This window comes from Anas platyrhynchos, chromosome 29 (assembly GCF_047663525.1).
Source record: "Anas platyrhynchos isolate ZD024472 breed Pekin duck chromosome 29, IASCAAS_PekinDuck_T2T, whole genome shotgun sequence".
In the NCBI taxonomy this organism is placed as follows: Eukaryota; Metazoa; Chordata; class Aves; order Anseriformes; family Anatidae; genus Anas; species Anas platyrhynchos.
The window spans coordinates 3800687-3819808 of record NC_092615.1 but is presented as its reverse complement, the minus strand read 5'-3'; the positions used below and the strand labels follow the sequence as shown (position 1 = coordinate 3819808).

General features: G+C 46.6%; 2 protein-coding genes and 1 long non-coding RNA gene across 4 annotated transcripts in view; 1 reads left to right on the top strand and 2 right to left on the bottom strand.

The window, feature by feature from the left end:
* Positions 1-228: 228 nt before the first annotated feature.
* Positions 229-2334, bottom strand: RPL36 (ribosomal protein L36). Its single transcript, XM_038169256.2, has 4 exons — positions 2191-2334; positions 2013-2107; positions 648-782; positions 229-359 (listed from the first exon to the last, which is right to left on the bottom strand). Exons 2-4 carry the CDS (start codon positions 2103-2105, stop codon positions 270-272), a joined length of 318 nt encoding a protein of 105 aa, XP_038025184.1. The 5' UTR covers positions 2106-2107; positions 2191-2334; the 3' UTR covers positions 229-269.
* A 563-nt stretch (positions 2335-2897) lies between these two features.
* LOC139999745 (uncharacterized) lies at positions 2898-6925 on the bottom strand. Of its 2 annotated transcripts, none has more exons than XR_011805251.1 (2): positions 3394-6925; positions 2898-3299 (listed from the first exon to the last, which is right to left on the bottom strand). It is a non-coding gene; the product is annotated as an uncharacterized lncRNA (long non-coding RNA). The 2 variants fall into 2 exon arrangements; XR_011805250.1 differs by having other exon boundaries at positions 3714-6925.
* Positions 6926-16429: 9504 nt separating this feature from the next.
* LMNB2 (lamin B2) overlaps positions 16430-19122 on the top strand; it is a 31505-nt gene continuing 28812 nt past the window's right edge. Inside the window, exon 1 of the mRNA XM_027472027.3 lies at positions 16430-16750. Coding sequence (XP_027327828.3) covers positions 16550-16750 — 201 coding nt within the window. The 5' untranslated portion in view covers positions 16430-16549. The remainder of the gene's footprint in view (positions 16751-19122) is intronic.

Below are 19122 nucleotides of genomic sequence, written 5' to 3'. Positions count from 1 at the left end.
AGAATGATGATGAACTGCCCTGCTACTGCAACAGGCACAAAAGGGATTTTAAAAGGAGTTCATCCACATTTAGGAAGGTAGAAGTTGCAGGAGGGAGTGGAAGAATAAGGGCATCACCATCTGCAGCATTTTTTCCAGCTTACTGTGTCTTAGGGATTCAGCATCCCCAGGAGCTACCCCAGTCCCCACAGACTGAAGCAGACAGACCATTAACAGCTGCTACACCGCTTTTGTGAGAAAGGACTTTATTGAGTTACAGACTGTACAACTCAATCCTTCTTTGCAGCAGCTTTCCTCATGGCTGCCAGGACGTTACTGAGCTCCTCCCGCTTTCGCTTGGCCCGAATGTGAGTGCCAACCTGCAGAGAAGAGAGCAGTACAGTCAGCATTCATCCCAGCAAAGAGCAGGGAAAAGAACCTCATCAGACTTCAACCTCAACTGGCAAGCCAGGAACTACTTAACATCACAGCTCGGTAGTATTTCTACTCTAGATTTTTGGAGGCAAGGCAGATGATGCTCTCAACTATTGGAGCTGCCTTCAACAAACTCTCAAATCACCTGGTTAAAGGTACCCAGCCTCCATCAATACTGCTTTCCTGCTCCCAGCACCAGATTCACAAGTAATACAAAAACAGCAAAGACCTACCCGTTTCTTTATGAACTTCAGAGCACGTTTATCTTTGGAAACTTTCAGCAGTTCCATAGCACGTCTCTCATAGGGTGCAAAGCCACAGACCTCCCTGATCATGTCTCGCACAAATTTGGTGTGTTTGGTCAGGCGCTACAGGAAGGGGAAAAAAATACAAGTCACAATGAACACAAGCACAATCACAGCCAGAATCAATATCTCCATCAAAGCAGTTACTATAAACTAACATTTGTTTTAAAGCTCGATTCAGCAACACACAAAACCCACCCTTGCCAAGTGCCACGATCACCACAGCCCTTTCACATGTTCTGAAAGGTTTTGAACTAGTACTAGAACTAGTACTTCTAGCACAGCTGGATAGGAAGTAGGCTTTGCTATCCCAGAACACCTCCCAGAGAGCAGGGATACACCCTGCTGGAAGACCAAAGTGATCTACACCAAGCAGCCTCCAGCTGTACATCAGTCATCTGCACTCAGTCAGCCTGGGACACTGATCATACTCACACATCAGAGCTTTCAGGAAAATATTCCCCCTAGCAAACACAGGAGTTTGGGTGTACCATGCAGCAATGTTTCACGTACAGAAACAAATCCAACGCCACACAAGCAACTTTACAAAGAATGTAGGCAAACTGCTTGTACATTACTATTTAAGTACCAAAATGCAATTTAGGAATTCAAAACAAAGTACATAGTAGTACGGTTGGGTGGAACTTGTCTTCCTGGACTGAAGGCCTGGACTGCAAAGGGCTGTGGCAAACCCTAGGTTAAGGCCCCAAACCTATTATGCCGTTAGCGCATCTCAGAAGACCCCTCGTAGGCTGTAAGCAGCACGGTGCTTTCAGAGACATGCTACTCTCTGCTCATTTCAGCCATAACACCTTTTATTGAGCACATCGGCGTGCACCAACACCTTTAGATGGGGCCAGGAGGAACCCAGGGTGTGCAGTGCTACACATCTCAAACACCATGTGTAAACACTCCATTTAACCAAAGTGTGATAAAAGATACAAACTGAATTTCTGTCACACGCACTAAATCTTCACAGCTCCCGGTATCTGTCATCAGCTGTCAGTGATACAGAAACCCGCTGCTGTTCCCCAAACAAGCAAACCAGAAAGGCCTTCGGCAGCCATCCAGCCCGTTTTCTGTTTCGCTATTAATTCAACTTAAGCCGTGCTCACCTACCTTTTTCTTTCACCTTATCGTCCACCTACCTTATTCTCCCACTACCGACTCCTCCCCCGCTAGCTCGGGGCCGCGCCTCCAATTCCTGCTCCGCTGCCAGCGACCCCCCCGGCACCCCCCCCTCCCCGGTACCTCAAGGGCCGTGCGCGCCTCCCCCCCCGGCCCCGTACTCACCCCGCGGCGGCGGCACTGGCGCGGCTTGGTCACGTTCTTCGTCACTTTATAGCCCTTGTTGAGGCCCACGGCCATCGGGTAGCGGATCGCCATGTCTGCGGGGAGAGAGCGGTCAGCGCTGAGCCTCCGATGGCCGCGGATGGAGGCGGATCCCGGCCCGGCCCGGCCCGCTCCTCACCTGCAGCTCCGCCGATGGCGCCGCACCGGAAGGAAAGACCGCGCGCGGGGCTCTGAGGCGGCACTTCCGGTGGCACTTCCGGCAGCCCGCCCCTCGCCCCGCCCGGCGGCCGCTCTATGTCGCCGCTGCACCATAGAGGTGGCGGACTGGAGGACTGGCGGGCTCCCTGAGGGGACTGAAGGCAGGCACAGGAGGGCGGCTGCCCCGGGGGCAAATGGTCCTTAATTGGGAATGGCATTTGTGCCTTTCTCTGTGCCAGACCGCCTCTAGTTTCTGCCTAGTGTTTGAAATGCTGCTGAAAGTGGCTGCTTCTCCAGGAGCTGCTGGGGAAGGTTTTTGCCTTTTCCTCTTGCTGCTTCCTCAGCTCCAGCTCCACCCCTTGCAAGCCCACAGCCCCTTGGCCTCAGGCCTTGCTGGCAGGCAGCATTGAGGTTCAATGGGATGTGAGGGTTTGTGCACACTTCCAGACTTTTCAGGCTCTGTAGCAGTAAGAGGACTCGAGCAGGTTGCTGCTAAATTCTGAAGGGCAAACCAAGCTGCCGAAGGAAGCTGTTTGATTTCCCCCTGATAGTTTTACAAATATATTTTTATCTTGATAAATGGATCAAATTAAACAGCATAAACATAAGTTTTTGAAATGAAAGAGCTTAGATTTTCCTGCCTGAACAAATCCTTGCCTCTTATAAAGAACGGAGAGGAACACGTAGTTCAACCCAAAGAACTGTATTCTACTTCCAAGGGCAGATAATATTTTTAACTGAAAATATTGAATTGGAAATATAAAATTGAAAACATTTCATTTTAAAGAAAATTATAGAATATAATTAAGAAGTAATTACATCTCGCCATTAGATGTATAGATCACATTAGATGCATAGATCACACAATATAGAACTAGTCCAGATGCAAGACTCGTTCCTGCTGTACCAGGGTGGTTGTTTCAACCAACACACGAATCCTGTTTGGATTCCCTGTCACCCAGCTCATGTCACAGATTCAAGAGTTGAGGAATATTCATCGCTTACATCCTGGAGCAGGTCCAGCTGTAACTTTTTTCTCCACAGGAGGGCAGAATATTGACGGACCTGTGCAGCAGGGAAGTGACTGTCCTGTTGAGACAAAAGAAATCCCGAATCTGCTTCATTCTAACGTTTCTGAAAGTCATGAAAGCAACATTAGGAATGCCAAATTTGTTATACGCACCTCTACAATCAGCCCAAATTTGGTATAATGTTTATTCAAACGGAACTATCATACAAGGCAAATAAAGCTCCATCCATCCACAAGCCTTTGTTTTCCTTCAGGAGATGTTGCATGCCCCAAGCTGGACAAGATGTCATGTCCCCTGCCTGGGGCTATTTTGGTTGCTGCCTACATCAGCTCTGGGTGTGCACAAGCCAGCAAGGTGGCTCTGAAACAAGCACTTGCCTGAAGGGGGAAGAGGCCACTGCCTTCTGCTGCCTGGTTCTGCGAGCACAATTGAACCAGGATGTGCTGCAGGATGGGTATTTTCCTCCACTCACCTGGCTACTGGAATATTCCACTCATGATGCTTTCTTCTTTCCCACTCAACGTGCAGACACATCAATGTACTGCTACCAACCTCTTCTTGTGTTTTTCCTCAATTTGCTTCCCTATTCTTCACTAAAAACCCCAAGAAAAAACATCTTTCCCCCATCCTTTTAGATCCTTTGCCTCCCATCATTGCTTTTACAAGTCCCTTATCACCTACTTGAAAATCCAGTCTTGCAGTTCCCAAAAGCCTCTGCCACATTCCATCAGAGGTAAATGCCTTGTCCCACATTTCCAGCATTTGCAAGTGGTTTGCATCTCAGCAGAATTTCCCCCTTTAATTAATTCCGCATTAAGTCTCTGTGCTCTTTTCCCTTATTAATTTCTCAGAGCTGTTATGAGCAAAGTCTCCATCAGGGGAGCGTGGAGGTTTTGTCTGGCCCAAGTACAGGAAGGATGGAGGCTGTTCCCAGATGAGTAACTAATTCTTTTGCCCAAAGCTTCGGTTGACTAGGTCAGGCAAAAAGGGCTCGTAGACATTCCCAGGTGGGGATGAACCTGAGCTGGTCCCCAGAGTCGATGATTCAGCAGGCATATAAGAACACAGGTATTTAAAATCCAAGTTGTAAAATAGTTGGCTGCAGGGAAGTTTGTGGGTCTTTTCAAGTCAGATTCTTCCGAATCTCCCTGTTAGAACTGGTGACTCTAGGATGACTAATTCTTTCACTTTTACACAACGGCTGTCTGTTATGCTCTTCAAGGCAATTTTTACATGAATCAGCCATTTCGGAGAACAAGCAAGGAAAATGTGCTTTCACCACCAAATGTGGTTAATGTGGCCAAGGTTGAATCAGTGCCTTTTTTCCCTTTGTCTTCACCAACAGGTTCTCCCAGACTTTTGAGCCTACAGACAGAGATTTCTTGAGAAAATACCTACATCTCTACAGGACCAAATGAGATGCAGCCAGTGGTGCAAAGACGCCTGGCTGATATCAATGCAAGACTGCTGTCTACTTTTTGAAAGCTCATGGAAATCACTGATGATCGCTGAGAAAGCACAACATTGCACCAGTCTTCAAAAAGTAGTTCCACACATTAACTTAATTGCCTCCACAGAAGTGAGAGCAGTCAGGAAGCTGTAGCCTGCTGCTGTCTAGCCATGGTCCACCTTCGTGTCTTACCTGTCCGTGACCAAGGCCTTGCATGTTGTAGGCATTTGCGTTTGCCTGGATCCAGCCATACAGGAGGCTCTAGTGAGGTGGGGTTGGTCTATTCTCCCATGTGCCTGGTGACAGGATGAGGGGGAATGGGCTAAAGTCGCGCCAAGGGTGTTTTAGGTTGGATTTTAGGAAGAACTTCTTTACCGAGAGGGTTGTTAGGCACTGGAATGGGCTGCCCAGGGAAGCGGTGGAGTCACCATCCCTGGAGGTTTTTAAAAGACATTTAGATGTTGAACTTAGCGATATGGTTTAGTGGAGGACTTGCTAGTGTTAGGTCAGAGGTTGGATTCAATGATCTTGAGGTCTCTTCCAATATAGACAATTCTGTGATTCTGTGACTCTGTGAGACAGCAGATCCAGGGAAACTGGTAGAGCTGGGCATCAGGAAGGCAAGGAGATTGATCATGAAGGAGGCTCAGCCTCATGCCTAAATCCAGGACACTTTAAATTTAAAGTCTACTGTCTTAGGTTAATTAACAAAAATACGCACAGCAACCAGTGTGAAAATACTTCAGCACCATTCCCACAGGCAGCCAGAGGCCTCTCCTTTGAGCTGAGACCTTGTTGCTCTCAGTGCACCAATCTTGTTGGGAAGTGCTGCTTCCCAGTGCTCTCCTGGCTGTCCCTTCTAGACCTAAAACCCCTGAGAGCCCCACTCACTTCTGCAAGGATCTGAGCTGTTCGGATCTGCGCTGAGGTCTGCTCTCACGTGCTAATGTGTTTTATCAGCTCAGCTTCGTATGTTCTTGCAGGGTGTTTCCCCAAGTGATGGAGCTGCACTGTCTTCCAGGAAACAATTACTCACAAACATAACCATCACAGGACTCATCATATGCAGTACTTTTGCAACTGAGATCATCACAGTTAGGGATGATAATATGCATGCACCAAGAACGCACCAAGAACAGGAACAACTAGAACAGGGCTCCGAAAAGAGGATGTGGGGACAGGAGCAGTGATAACATCTCTCTGCCATCTAAAAAGTGACTGTGGCTGTCAGACACAGAAATTTGAGATTCTGAGTGTGCCCCTCTCACAGGCACGCAGTGCTATGCTGGCACAGCTTGGGCACTTTGTCATAGTTGCCACCATTGCTCCACTGTGCTCTTCTGAGGGGACAGGAGAGAGACAGGGAATGGGTCCCCGCAGCTTCTCTTGGTGAGATGCTGAAGGGGAGAGGATCCTTGATGTGCAATGGGGCTGTCTGGGAAGTGATCAGAGCCAAATCAAGGTGGCCCTTCCTTGCCCAAGCAAGCTGAGGATTCCCCACCACTCCATCTTTAATAAAAACAGCCCTCCTGTGTAGGAATGACTCCACTGTCTTTGTCAGCTTTGTCTATCTCCTACATAGTGTTTGCTGTGCAAGCCTCAGTGCACAGGAACGTGCTGCATCAGTCTCAGCCCAGCCAGGCTGACCTCTGGATGGCTTCTGCTGGACTGTGTTGTTCACCATCTCCTTCACAAAGTTTTTCACTGCTTTGCACATTGTAGAGAAATTTTTACATTGGTCTTTGATTCTTGCCATTTGAACTGAATTTAAAGAAAACTCTGGTCTTGGTAAGTAAACTGGGGTTGAGAAAATATCACCCAGAAATATTTGGTATCTTGCAAGACTTCCAATAGCAAAATCAGAAACCAGCAGCTTCTGTCCAGAAAATAAAAATAAATAAATAAACCAAAAAAAAAAAAAAGGCAAAAAGCAAAATCCTTCTCCTATGTGACCCCATAAACAAGGGCACCAGCTGCTCCACTTGAACCAAAATCTGCCCTCTGAAACAGTGCAAGTGCATGGACATACAGACACACATACAGAAGCCATGAAAACAGCACTCCCGAGAGGGGAAAGGCAGATGACAGTCCCCCTCTGTTAACACCACCGAACAGAGAAGCCAACGTGTGTCTCTGGTGCTATGCTTCGTGCACAGGCTTCTTTTGTAGCCTTTTATAGCACAGGCACAGTGCTAAAGCCATCACCCAAGCTGTCCCAGACCAGCATCTGTTCCCGAGCCCACCTGCTCCAGGAAAAACTGGACAACAACCCCTGCCTGTTCCTTGGGGCTGCTGCTGAACGATGGCTGTCATCCACCTGGCCAGTCCAATGCCTCCTCTGTCCGAGCAGAGGAACCGCCTGCAGCTGCCATTTCAGGAGGGTTGCTGCTATTGCAGGAAATAATTTAACCCTTCCAGGGCTGCGAAGGTTGGTTTGTACAATCTGGGCTACTGTACTTAAACTCTGCTGCCATGCAAGGGAATGTCTTAATTTTTGATCCTCTTCTGCAATTGCAGAAAATTCTGTGTGGTGTCTGTGTGAAGGGATCCCTCATCCCTCTGGCATGGGCTCTCCTGAAGCATTTGTCTGAAATGGTTTTACCTGTGGATGGTCACTGCCTGCTCAGACCTGCTCCCATTAAGCAAGTCTCCCACCCAGCCTGAGACCAGCAAGCCCTGGTGGAGACGAGAAGAGCTCCCCAGCTCAGCCCTGTCTGTCTCCAGTGACACTGCCCCAGAGGATCAGCTGCAGGGAGCCTGCAGAAAGCTGTGCTGTCTGCTCACAGCACACAACACCAGGCAGCTGGAAACTCAACTTTTTCCACTTCTCACTTGCACGAATGCATTACCGGCCCACGCTTCATTGCTGCTGCCTGGGGACATCTGAAGAGCCCAGGACATACCTGTGACCACCTGATGGGGAGGAAGCAGCCACCGGTTATGGAGGCAGGAAAGGCAGAGTGAGGAAAAGATGGATAAAAAGCAGGGAAGCAGCACTAAATCCTAGCTGTAGAAGTGAGACGTTAAGGAGAAGGGAGGGGAGAGATGCTCTTCTGCCCCAGAGGCTACAGTGACTGTGCAATACGGCTTCCCATCTGTCCTCAGGTCAAAAAAAAAAAAAAAAAGACACTAAAGAGCAAGAATGATGCAAGTGTTGGGTAAAATGGGGGACTACAAAGAGGAGGTCCTTCACAAAGTAGGTTTTTCCAGGAAAAGACCCAACTGAAAGGTCAAGGATTGCAAGGACAACTCTGCAAGACTGTGTCCAGAGTAGAAGGAAGTAGAGTAATGGGGGTATCCACCTCCCAAGGAGGTGTTGATCCTTCCTTGTTCACACACCAACAGGAGAGCCCTGTGGAAAGCAAATGTTGCTATTGATTTTACATAAGAAGGCATTTTGACAAGAATGAACAGGAAAGTTGGTCATGAGTTGGTTGGTATGGCCAGGGTGCTGCTGGCTGTCAACATCAAAGGAGAAATGTGCAGGGTGGAGAAAACCTGGAAAGAAAAAAAGAAACTGAATTCAAGAGATCTGTGAAAAGACAGAAAAGGCAAATAGATAAACAGTCACAGTGCCCCTAAGTGGCCCATGTAATGTAGACCTTTCACATAAGATTTTCTCCATGTGGGAGTCCTGCTTTCTGGTCATTCAGCCAAAGATGTCCTGAGGCTCACTGAGGTGCCTCTCCAGGCACCCGGTTGCTACACTGGAAGACGATCCAGCTCCTTGCCAGCTGCAGGGTGGAGGTGTTCTCCCCTCTGGCCTCACAACAGTCCTGCAGACCCAACCCTGGCCACTGAGAAACTGGGCGGGGTGGCTGCTGAACCAGAACCGCTGGGTGACATTTCACACAAAATATATTTGCTTAGTAGGAGGGGTAGAGTAGGTAGGGATTTATACTCTGCAGCACACAAATGCTTTGCAGGCTTGTACAGATTGGAGCCCTTGCCCCTGCAGTCCTGTTCAGACCAGCATGATGCAGGTGTGTGAATGAGGATGCTAACGGAGCCATGCACATGCTGACTTGCAGGCAGGCAGCCAGGCTCCTACAAGTAGCAGTTCATATGTGATGCCAGCTGTGCACTGCAGGAGGTGACAGTGGGGTTACAGACTTAACTCTTTACTGCTTTTTAAGTTAAATTGTAGGTATTAGCTGTCAATGGCCTCACCTGGTCATAGCCCGACACCAAACCCTGCGTCCCTCAGCATCTGCGGCCAGTTAGCAGTTTGCACTGTTTCCAAGCACTCCTTGGTATCCCATACATATGCTACAAAAATGCAAAACCAGCAACACTTGCATAGCGAAGGTTATCAACTGCTTCTTTATCATCCAACATACATCAGCTTAACCTGACTGTTTTAAACTGGGCAGGCAGAGTCCAGGTCTCACACGTCCGATGGGTGCTTACAGGTAGACCACTCTTGGAGACCACCACTGAAGGGGTGCTAGACACTGAGCAGGCATCAAGAACACATCCACACGTGCCACAGGGGTTGTGCACATCTGCCCTGGGTTGTAACACTGTGGCTGGGGGGGGCTACGCCTGAGGTTAGTGTCTCAGGTAGTGGTCACGGTGCTGGTAAACTGAAGCAATCTCCCAATGCACCTTCTGGTATGCTGAGGGAGAGCTGGTCTGTTCTCTTGGGAAGAAGAACTGTCAGCTAGCAAATGCATGTCAGTTATTATCTCTTGGCAGATTGGGAAGCTCAATACTTCAAGCTTACAGGTTGTTTCTCTGGATTCCACAGAGTTATAATCTTTTGCACTCGAGGGAGCTCAAGGACTCAATCCGAGCAGGCCCAGCTGTGAAATTGCTTGCACCTGGGCATATCGCCCACTGAGCAATGACATTCGTGCCTCCCATTGCCACTGCATGATGTCTTCATCTTTCCAATAGGCAGTATGGTCACTCTGTCACTGCACTGTGGTGGTTTCACAGATTAACTGTGTAAATTTCACAGTCACGTGAATTTTGTTGCAAGCCCATTACAGTGCTTGATATATTATCCTTTGTAAAACACACCGATGTCTTAGGGCAGAGTGCGCTTTGGAATTGCTGAATGCATGCATGCATTCTTCGCATCTCCTGTGTTAATCATACAACATACACAACAGAGACTGATCCTAAGCACATGCCTGTTTATTTCCATCCACAGATGTTGTCTTCCCCACCTCACATATGTTTACTCTGTAAAGTGTACCTTTGACAGAGGCTGTCTCAAAGAATCCCACACGTACACAGCATTTCTCATGTTACTGTACATGATGGGCTAATTATCTTTCAAAGTGAAACCAAAGGTTTCTACTTTTACCTCTATTTGCTAAAAACTGAGTTCCTAACCCTGGGGGTTTGGGGCTGATTGCTGAACAGAATAAAACCTTTGCTTATCTCCAGCAAGACCACAACAGAGCCTGAGCCTGCCTGGCCAGACATGAGGTACGTAGCAGGTTATTACAGCTGCTGGGGGAAAATATGTAAGTAGCTCTATGGTGATGGGCACAGAGCCAGCAGCAGTTGGTTTGAGGATTTGAAAATAAGGCGCCAAATGGTTGTTTTGAAAAAAACACTGGGTTTGTTTTCACTAGCATTTGAGATCGGTGCCAGGGTTTTATATAACAGCGCGGGGGTGTGAGCACTACACGCTCCCCTCCCACAGCTTTGCTGGAGTGGCGATGATCTAAGTGATCCTAGGGGCAGGCAGAGCTGGGATTGCTCCTGGCTGATAAAGCAAGCTTTGTGAACCCAGAGGAACTGCGTTTCAGAGCCAGTCCCCACCCTCCTGCACTAGGCACTCCAAGCTACCAAATAGCTAAAATATTAGGAACTTGCTCGTTTTGAGGGAACCTGAACTCCATGGAATGCTATGGATGTCCTTTATTGACCAGAATAAGACTCAGCTCAGAATGTGAAAATCAAAATTCAAAATGTCCAAACTTACTGGTATAACATTTCATAAAAGGTGATAAGCACAAACCCTTCCTTGAGTTTAGATTAAATTTGCTATCACCTCCACAAAAAGCAGCTAGGTATACACATGAAGACTTGACCTCCCCAGGCTCCAGGGCTGCCTGCAGCCAGACTAGAAGGAAACGGCAGTATTGTTCCCACCTGGCCACCTCATTTGTTTTCAGTGGTATTTTCACAGTACTTTATTGCCAAGAAGTATGTCTTCCTATTACTTTGGAAGAATTCCTGAGCTATGGGGAGCCAGCGAAGGGAAATCTCAGTACCTAATGGTACACTTCCTTAGCCCGATAAAGGCTCTATTGAAGAAAACCTCTCCACTGCTCTCGTGTTACGGAAGTGGCTTTTTGGTAGGCGGGATGATAAATCACTGCATGGAGAAGTGACGAGGTAGGATTGTTTTAAAATGAGGAGCCCTAAGCCCCTAGCTTCTTCCTTTGTTTCTTTTTTTGTTGAGATGGGAAAAAATGAGGTGTTCTTTTTTAATAAAATTCTCAGTTCTTTCTGGTCACATGAGACTAGGATCTGGTTGCAGTACTAGAATCTAAAGAACCGCCCAGGCCCTCCTGACATTGAAAGTCACTTGCCTTTCTGCCACAAAGCAGTGAACAATTTGAAGCACAGACCTGAATTCTCTTCCCCAGGCTTGGTTAATGCATTTTCCAGCATGATGCAGGTTGAATTCTGCCTCAGTGACAAGGTAAATGCTGTAGCAGAAGGATGTTATTGTCCAAGGGTCCTGCCAAACATTATTTGCCTGGAAATTAGAAATAAATACATCTGCTACACATTAGAGGGTGTCTTGTTTTGAAAAAATCCTTGTTCTACATACAGTCTAATAGCTGTTTGCTTTAATCCCACAACTGTGCACTGTGTTCCTCTTTGCTCTTCTTTATATGTCTCTTAGCAAACTTTTTCATAAGCAGGCAAGGAAGATCTCCCTGCTGGAAGCAATTTTATTTAGTGGAAGCTGGAATTCAGGAGCAGAAATCTGTGGTGTAGTATGAATACTTCTTCCAGACTTTAAGTCATTGCTAGCAATTTTTAAATTACTGTTGAGCTGGGTTGAATGTGGACTGCTAGGAAAATGTTTTGTGCTATGTGTTCAATCCATGTCCCTTCCTAAAATTATTGAAAATATCTGAGACTATCAACTAAATAGGCAGTTCAGAGTGAAATAAGGAACATGAGGCAGAGAGGAAGTTGGATGACCAGAGGAAAGGCAGAGACAATCTTGCTATGAAAGACATATGAATAACAAAGGGTGGGATGAGAAAGTAGAGAACGTGACAGCAGCTGCTGAGAAAGTAAAACAGTTGAGGTAAGAAACAGCAATGGAAAACCCGTGTCCCCAGATTTGTCAAAATGTCAGAATCATTATGGAATCCAAGACAGCATCAGAAAACTCTTTACATCAAAATGTACAGGAAAGTGGCCAATGACAGAGAACATGCTTTGCGTCAAAGGATATGTGAGGTTTTCCTTTGTCTTTATTACCCAGTTTAATTATTTTTTCATTTATCTAATGGGAAGAAGCACTCGAGTGCTAGGCAGAGCCTGTCACTGCTATCTATGTTCTCTGACATCCCAAGAATTTATTCTTAACCTACCCAAACAGTCAGGTGTTGCAAGTGCCTTTGATATAGGGCTCCAAAACAGAGCCTAGGCACTTCCAAGTTCCTGATTTTATATCAGAATGAAAGCTGTACATGCACCAGCCTGTGCTCAGCTTTACATGAAAAGTAAACCTGGTAGAGTCGATGAGACAGCAGCCTTCATGTGCTCCAAACAAGTTTGCAATCTGAAAAGCCATGAACACAGCTCCACTGATTGCCATGGCCCTCTGCCACCCCAGGTGGGTAAGGCTTACACATCCTTAGACTGTCCCTTTGTTGTGGGACAACAAAATAAATGATTGTGTCCTTATGTAGCAAATCAGTTCTACCTTCTGAAAGCAGAGAAGGAGTTTTAGTATCAAATTATTTTGTGTACCACTGAACTCATGGTCCTTAGTAGTAAACTAATTGCTAAATATTGAGACAAATTGACTCTGGTTCAATACTAACCTATATCATCACAGTGATACAAAACGACCAGTATTTGAACAGATGCTGATTCCACGAGTAAAGCATGTGTAGTACTCCATGTGAAGTACAGTCATCTACTGACTATTGGTTTTTGCACTTCCCTTCCTCCTTTTTTTCCCCTCTTCCCCATCCCACTCTCAAACTGTTCTCTTCTCTTTAGCAGACATATGAAAAGCGAACATACACATTCAGCAAACAGGGAGGGAAGACAAGTGCCTAAGACAAAAGTTTGCTAATGTTCTGGTTACTGCTTAAGAAAGGGACCTTCTAAGAAGTGTAGAAAATATTAAATCATAGAATCCTTTAGGTTGGAAAAGACCTTTAAGATCATCAAGTCCAACCATCCACCTAACACTACCAAGTCTACCACTAAATCATGTCCCTAAGTGCCACATCCACACATCTCTTAAGTGGTATTTCAAGAAACGTGTGAAAAAAAAATCTGTTACTGTGACATGGGATCAGCACTATGAAAATAACTGGTAATATTAGATGGCAAAACAAACAAACTTGGAACATACAAAGTTAGTAAGGCATCATTTAAAAATCTGACAAAAAATAACAGGAGGAGTTTGGGCTAAACTTTTTGAACAAAGGAGACATATATGAATTACATTATCAAACAAAATGAGGAAAAAGGTTTAAAGGAATTTCCAAAATATGATAGATGTGCAGGGTGTCACCTCAAATAACAAAAGAAATGAGCTAGCCCAAAAATGCTTATGCAGAGGCTTTCAGCATTCCAAAAAATATTTTTCTTCTGGTTTAATATAACCAAACTTTATTAGTGGTCTTCCACGATTTTCCTGGTGTGGAGAACTGTATGCTGGGAGAGAAAAAGTTCATTCCAAGTGCACAGCTTGAGGCTCACGAGCATTTTTCTTTGCTTTGCCCGGGGGAAGGCAGCTACGTTTGAAATGACACAGACTCACACGGGCAGCTCCTGCAAGGCTGGGGGCTGGAGCCGATCCAGCAGCAGTTGGTTTACAGTTTGCAAGTGGCGCCGAAATTCAAAAAACGCACTGTACTTCAAATCTAGAGACGCAGATGAAAACAATGAGGAAGGAGGTGGCTTCAGAGCCTCCTGGGCTGTCCTTGGTGTGGCTCCCTGCCCTGAGCGGGCAGATGGTGGGTCAGACCTCCCTGCTGAGCAAAGAGGCCACAGCACTCTGGGATTTGTAGTCTGTCGTTTCTTTGTCATTTCCTGGATCCATTTCAAGACAAAGACAACTGTTTATGAGTTCAGTCAGGAAGCTGTTTCACACTGAGTGCTTGCTGAGTGTTTACTGAATGTTTCACACTCAGTAATCATATTATAATCATGTATAACCTATTATCAGATCTCACTGACACAGAAAATCTGATAACAGTAATGGTAAAATACCAACATTGAATAAATGCCTATAGAAATGACAGGCATAGTGATCTAGATGCTTATTTTTCATCTCTCAGAAACTCCCTCCAAGCTTCACAGGCTCAGTGTGGAAATCCCTGAAGGAGACAGAGGTGAAGAAGCAACCAACCCTCTCCTAGGAGAGATGACACCCAAGGCCAGGTGGGATCATCTGCAGCCAGGAGGGCATGCTCTGTTTTCAAGAGGGGAAGGCAAGACAACTCTTTCATACTGGATACATATTTTTTAAATAGATATACTTAGGTGAAAACCTGTTTATATGGGTCAACTGCTAAAGATATGCTGTTATTGCAATAGGGACTTAAATCTATTCACCAACAACAGAGTATTGATGTACTGAGGTTTTTCCAGACTGAGGTGTACTTGATCTTAGGATCCCAGATCCTCTAACATGATAATCATCTAGCTTATGTGTTCAAGATAAACACACTTGTGCTTATTTGTTCAGCCTGCCTCCATGAGTTTGTTTTCATATATTGCATGCAATATTTTCTCACTTTCTTTCTGTTTACATCACACAATTACTATTTTGTTTGTTTGTTTGTTTGTTTTTCTTTGCTGTTCACATACCACTGATTTTGTATCTAGTTTTCCGTCTTCTCGGGCAGAAAATCTTCCTTTTCTAAGCCTTCTCTGGTAGCCAAAAGGCAAAACTGCAGTAAGTGCTTTTCAACCTCAGAAGTTTTGTGACATTAGGAACTAGCTTATGAGAATGGAAATACAATATATAGTAGTTTATGTGTAAGAATGACAGAAATTGGTGTATGTTCAGTAAAAATATGCTTTGGGGAAAATAATACTTCAAGCATTTAGGAAGTGAAAACTTCCAAGTGGCTTTTTACAAATTTGGCTGCATTCCCTGTGATGGCAAAAGGATCTCAGGATAACTTCCTTCTTGAACAGCCTGGCTGGAGGCTAGGAAGCCTTATACCTTCTCAGTAAGACTGGGGAAGTTTCTAACACCTACAAAATAGCACTCCTAAAAATTCCCTCCTGGAAATAGCTAATTGGTATTCATTTTGAAATGCTCTTCCCCCATTATAAACAAACAGCAGGTCCCTGGCCTACAGGATTTCAATGCAGACAGGAATTACAGCAAATTCATAAACACTTCAAAACAGGCTGATACAACACTTTTAGATATGTAATGTGAAAATAGATCCTATAAGAAAAATATTACAACTTTCTGTAAAATCATGGAATTATGGAATGGTTTGGGTGGGAAGAGATCTTAAAGATCATCTAATTCTAACCCCCCTGCCATGGGCAGGGACACCTCCCACTAGACCAGGTTGCTCGAAGTCACATCCAGCCTGGCCTTGAACACCTCCAGGGATGGGACATCCACAATTTTCTCTGGGAAACCTGTTCCAGTGCCTTACCGCTCATCTGAGTAGATATTTTCTTCCTTATACCTGATGTAAATCTACCCACTTTTAGTTTAAAGCCATTACTCCTTGTCACTACACCCTCTAACAAGGAGTCCCTCCCCAGCTTTCCTGCAGCCCCCTTTAGGTACTGGAAAGCTGCTGTAAGTTCTCCCCAAAGCCTTCTCTTCTCCAGGCTGAACAATCCCAAATCCCTCAGCCTGTCCTCAGTGCTCCAGCCCCTTGATCATCTTGGAGGCCATCTCTGGACTTGTTCTAAGATGTCCCTCTGTTCTTCTTGTGCTGGGGGCCCCAGAGCTGAATGCAGTAAAATTGTGAGAATTAGGAACACAGCATCACTTCAAATCAATGCTTCCCTTGGAGGATACGGAAGGCTGCTGACTGTACAGGTCTATTTGTACAAAGTCATTTTTGGTGGGCATGGGGCTTTAACAAAGAGCAGAGGCAGATCATAGCAAGGAGCGGCTGCTCTGCATCCCTGGCAGCTCACAGCACCACAGCAGGATTACTGCAGGACCCCTGGAGCTGGGGGTGAGGTGGGGAGCAGGAGCAGTGCTTGTTTTGCTCTGCACAACACACTAGGATATGCTGCTGAGATCCAAGCACCAATAAACACTTGAGGAGCAGCCCTGACCCATAGCTCCGATCCCTCACGTTTGCAGTAAAAACACCACTTTCAGGACTGCTCGCTTTCACGTTGTGCTTTACTCATAGCCACGACAGCCCAACCCAGCCTTTAAAGCACGTTACAAACTCCCAATTCCATACGAGAAGCACACGCGGCCCTGCCAGCCGCCAGCAGCCCACAAAATGGACGGCGTGAGGAGAACTGCGCCTCCCGGCGCGCCCCGCGGCGCAGCGCGGCCATCTTGGCGCCGAGACTTCATTTCCCAGGCGGCGCGGCGGTGGGGGAGGCGATGTCCGCCATCTTACCGCTCCCTCCTCCCCCGGTGCGGCTGGATTGAATGAGCCCGCTGCCCGCCTGCCCGCCAAGCGAGCGCCATGTCAGGCACCCCGAGCCGCGGCACCCCCGGCGGGACCCCGCTGTCGCCGACTCGCATCTCCCGCCTGCAGGAGAAGGAGGAGCTGCGGCAGCTCAATGACCGCCTGGCCGTCTACATCGACCGTGTGCGGGCGCTGGAGCTGGAGAATGACCGCTTGCTGGTGAAGATCTCCGAGAAGGAGGAGGTCACTACTCGGGAGGTACGGCCCAGGGCGGCCTGCGGGCCCCCTCCCGGGGCTCCTGAGGCGGGAGGGGTAACGACGGCGGCTCGCTGGAGGCGTTTTCCCCGCTCCCTCCGAAAAAAAGGGGGGAGTCCGCGGCCCTGGGGCTCGCCCGACCCCTTCCCCCGCGGCTCCTCCGCGTTCCCGCCCGGCGCGGGCCGCGCTGTGGAGGCTTCGCGGGCCGGGTTTGTAGAAATCCCAGCCTGTGTCTGTGCCCACCCTGATTCTGTGTGGCCCCTCAGGGAGCCGTAGGGGCCGCGATGCCGGGCTGAGAGGCTGCTGGCGGCGCGCTGAGCTCGGCTCAGGCCGGGCTCGGCAGCGAGGGGAAGCTCGTGAGGCGGGAAAGAGCCTGAGGCGGGCGCCCGGGCTGGAGCCGCCCGCCGCCCTTCTCCTTTCGGCCGGGTAGGGTTTGCCGCCCAAAATGCGGCTCTCGGAGGCATCGAAATGTTCGGGCAGGTCTCATCTGCTGCATGCTGGTTCTCCGCTGTAGTTTGTAGCTCGTTCCCCTGTCACAGGTAAACCAGTCACAGGTAAACCAAGGCTGAGCGCTCGGACCCCCGTGTCGTGTGAGTTGTAGCAAACAGACTGTCAAGTTTTATGTGTTTTTTTTTTTTTTTTTTTTTTTCTGCCCTGTGGCTGTTAAGATGAGATGAAGAATTTGCAAGGGTTGATGCGAACTTTGGTTATAACTAGAGAAAATCTCTCTTAGTCCCTTCAAATGCCATGGATCAAATCCGTTAGTGTGGAAGGGGATCTGGTCCCTTCCCTGTGATCCGGGAGGCAGACTGGCTGGTCCTTTTTCTCTAAGCCATGTTTTGCTTTTCCCTCCTCTCTTCCTTTCCCCCAGGACTCCCCTTCCCCTATGGAGGAAGGGTGTAGTCAGGGGTGCAGCTGGGGGCGGTCCCACCCATCCTGTACCAGCCCAAGCCCTCCTCCATCTCTTGGAGGCAGTCTGCGAGGTAAGGTGTCCCACTTCACAAATTAAACTTAATTAAGTTAAATTTCCATGGAAAGCTGGCAGATAGCAGCATTGTAACTTGTGTGATGTGAAGGATTGCTGTGGCACTAATGTAGGCTTTTTTCTTTTTTTTAAGGGATCTGTTTTGGTGATGGTAGGGGGAGAAGGGTTTACATTCATGTAATTCAGTTTAAGCAGGCCAGATGTGGCTATGGCTTTTTTGGGGAGTGGTCAGCCTACCTGCAATCAGTGTACACTAAAGTACCTTGAAATGCATGTGTATTACTTAATGTTGTAGTATAACTTCAGTGTTTTCGAGATAATTAGGTATTGTGAAACATTAAAAAATTGCCTGTGTCACTTGTTCTGTGTGAAATCATGCTATAAACAGAATAACCATGTCTGGTTCAGGGAACTTCAGAGTTGTAGGTTGCTGGAGGCTGGAGATAAAAACAGGGACTGCATGCTTCAAATATAGGAGGCAGAATATAATTTCATTAACAAGAACATATGGAATGAGGGGAAGAACAGGGCAAGCACAACACACAAAAATAATCTTACATCTAGTATAAATTAAACCACCTTCTAATAACTGTTTTGTGTTACCAATTCTGGAAAAATACTCAGATGCAGTAATTAGGGAAAGTAAGCCTGAAGATTTTGATATAAAAATCAAAACGTTACCCTGGAGCTTTCCTTTCTTTGCTTTTATTCCAGACTCTTTTTTTTTTTTTTTTTTTTTTTAAATCTTAATTCTTGGGCATAATCTAGGATTCCTCAAGCCCTTCTGTGTTAAGAGCCAATGATGCCTGTAAGATATTTCATTTGGTTCCTGGACTATCCTGTTAAATGCTTCCCCCTTCCTTTTAGGACAGCTTATTTTTTTCTATACATGTGTCTGGAATGATAGACTTGGCAGTCTTATCAGTGTTTTGATTCAGGATTGTGGACAGTGATTCAGGATTGTGCGAGCCTTAAAACTTGAAGTGGCTGTCAGTTTTCGGGTTTCCAGGGGTGGCAGAATCCTGTCCTTTCAGCACCAAACTGGTCAACTGGATTTTGTGCTGATAGATCAATTTTCTTGTAACACCATTAGAAGTTGTGTTCCTAAAATAATCAGACTTAGCATGAAATGAGATATTAGTTAAAAAAAAAAAAAGACCACCAGCAAAACAAACAAACAAACAAAACTAACTTCTATTCAGAAGCACTGTTAAGTGTAGTTTAGTTATACTGGCACACTGTTTGGGTGCATCATTATATCTTTATATTAGTCCTGCATGTTTAAAATATACTATTTTCTTCTTTCAGGGTGTTCATGGTGAAAACTCCCCTTGGTTAACCTCAGCTGTGTGCAAGCTTTGTCTCCTTTGATTTTATTTTTTTTAGCTGT

Coding starts and splice junctions, on each gene's coding strand:
- RPL36 (XM_038169256.2), bottom strand. CDS start 2,105: ATGGCGATCCGCTACCCGATGGCCGTGGGCCTCAACAAGGGCTATAAA. Junction 783..2,012: donor GCCAGTGCCGCCGCCGCGGG/GTGAGTACGGGG, acceptor CCCTTCCTGTAG/CGCCTGACCAAACACACCAA. Junction 360..647: donor TGAAGTTCATAAAGAAACGG/GTAGGTCTTTGC, acceptor TCTTCTCTGCAG/GTTGGCACTCACATTCGGGC.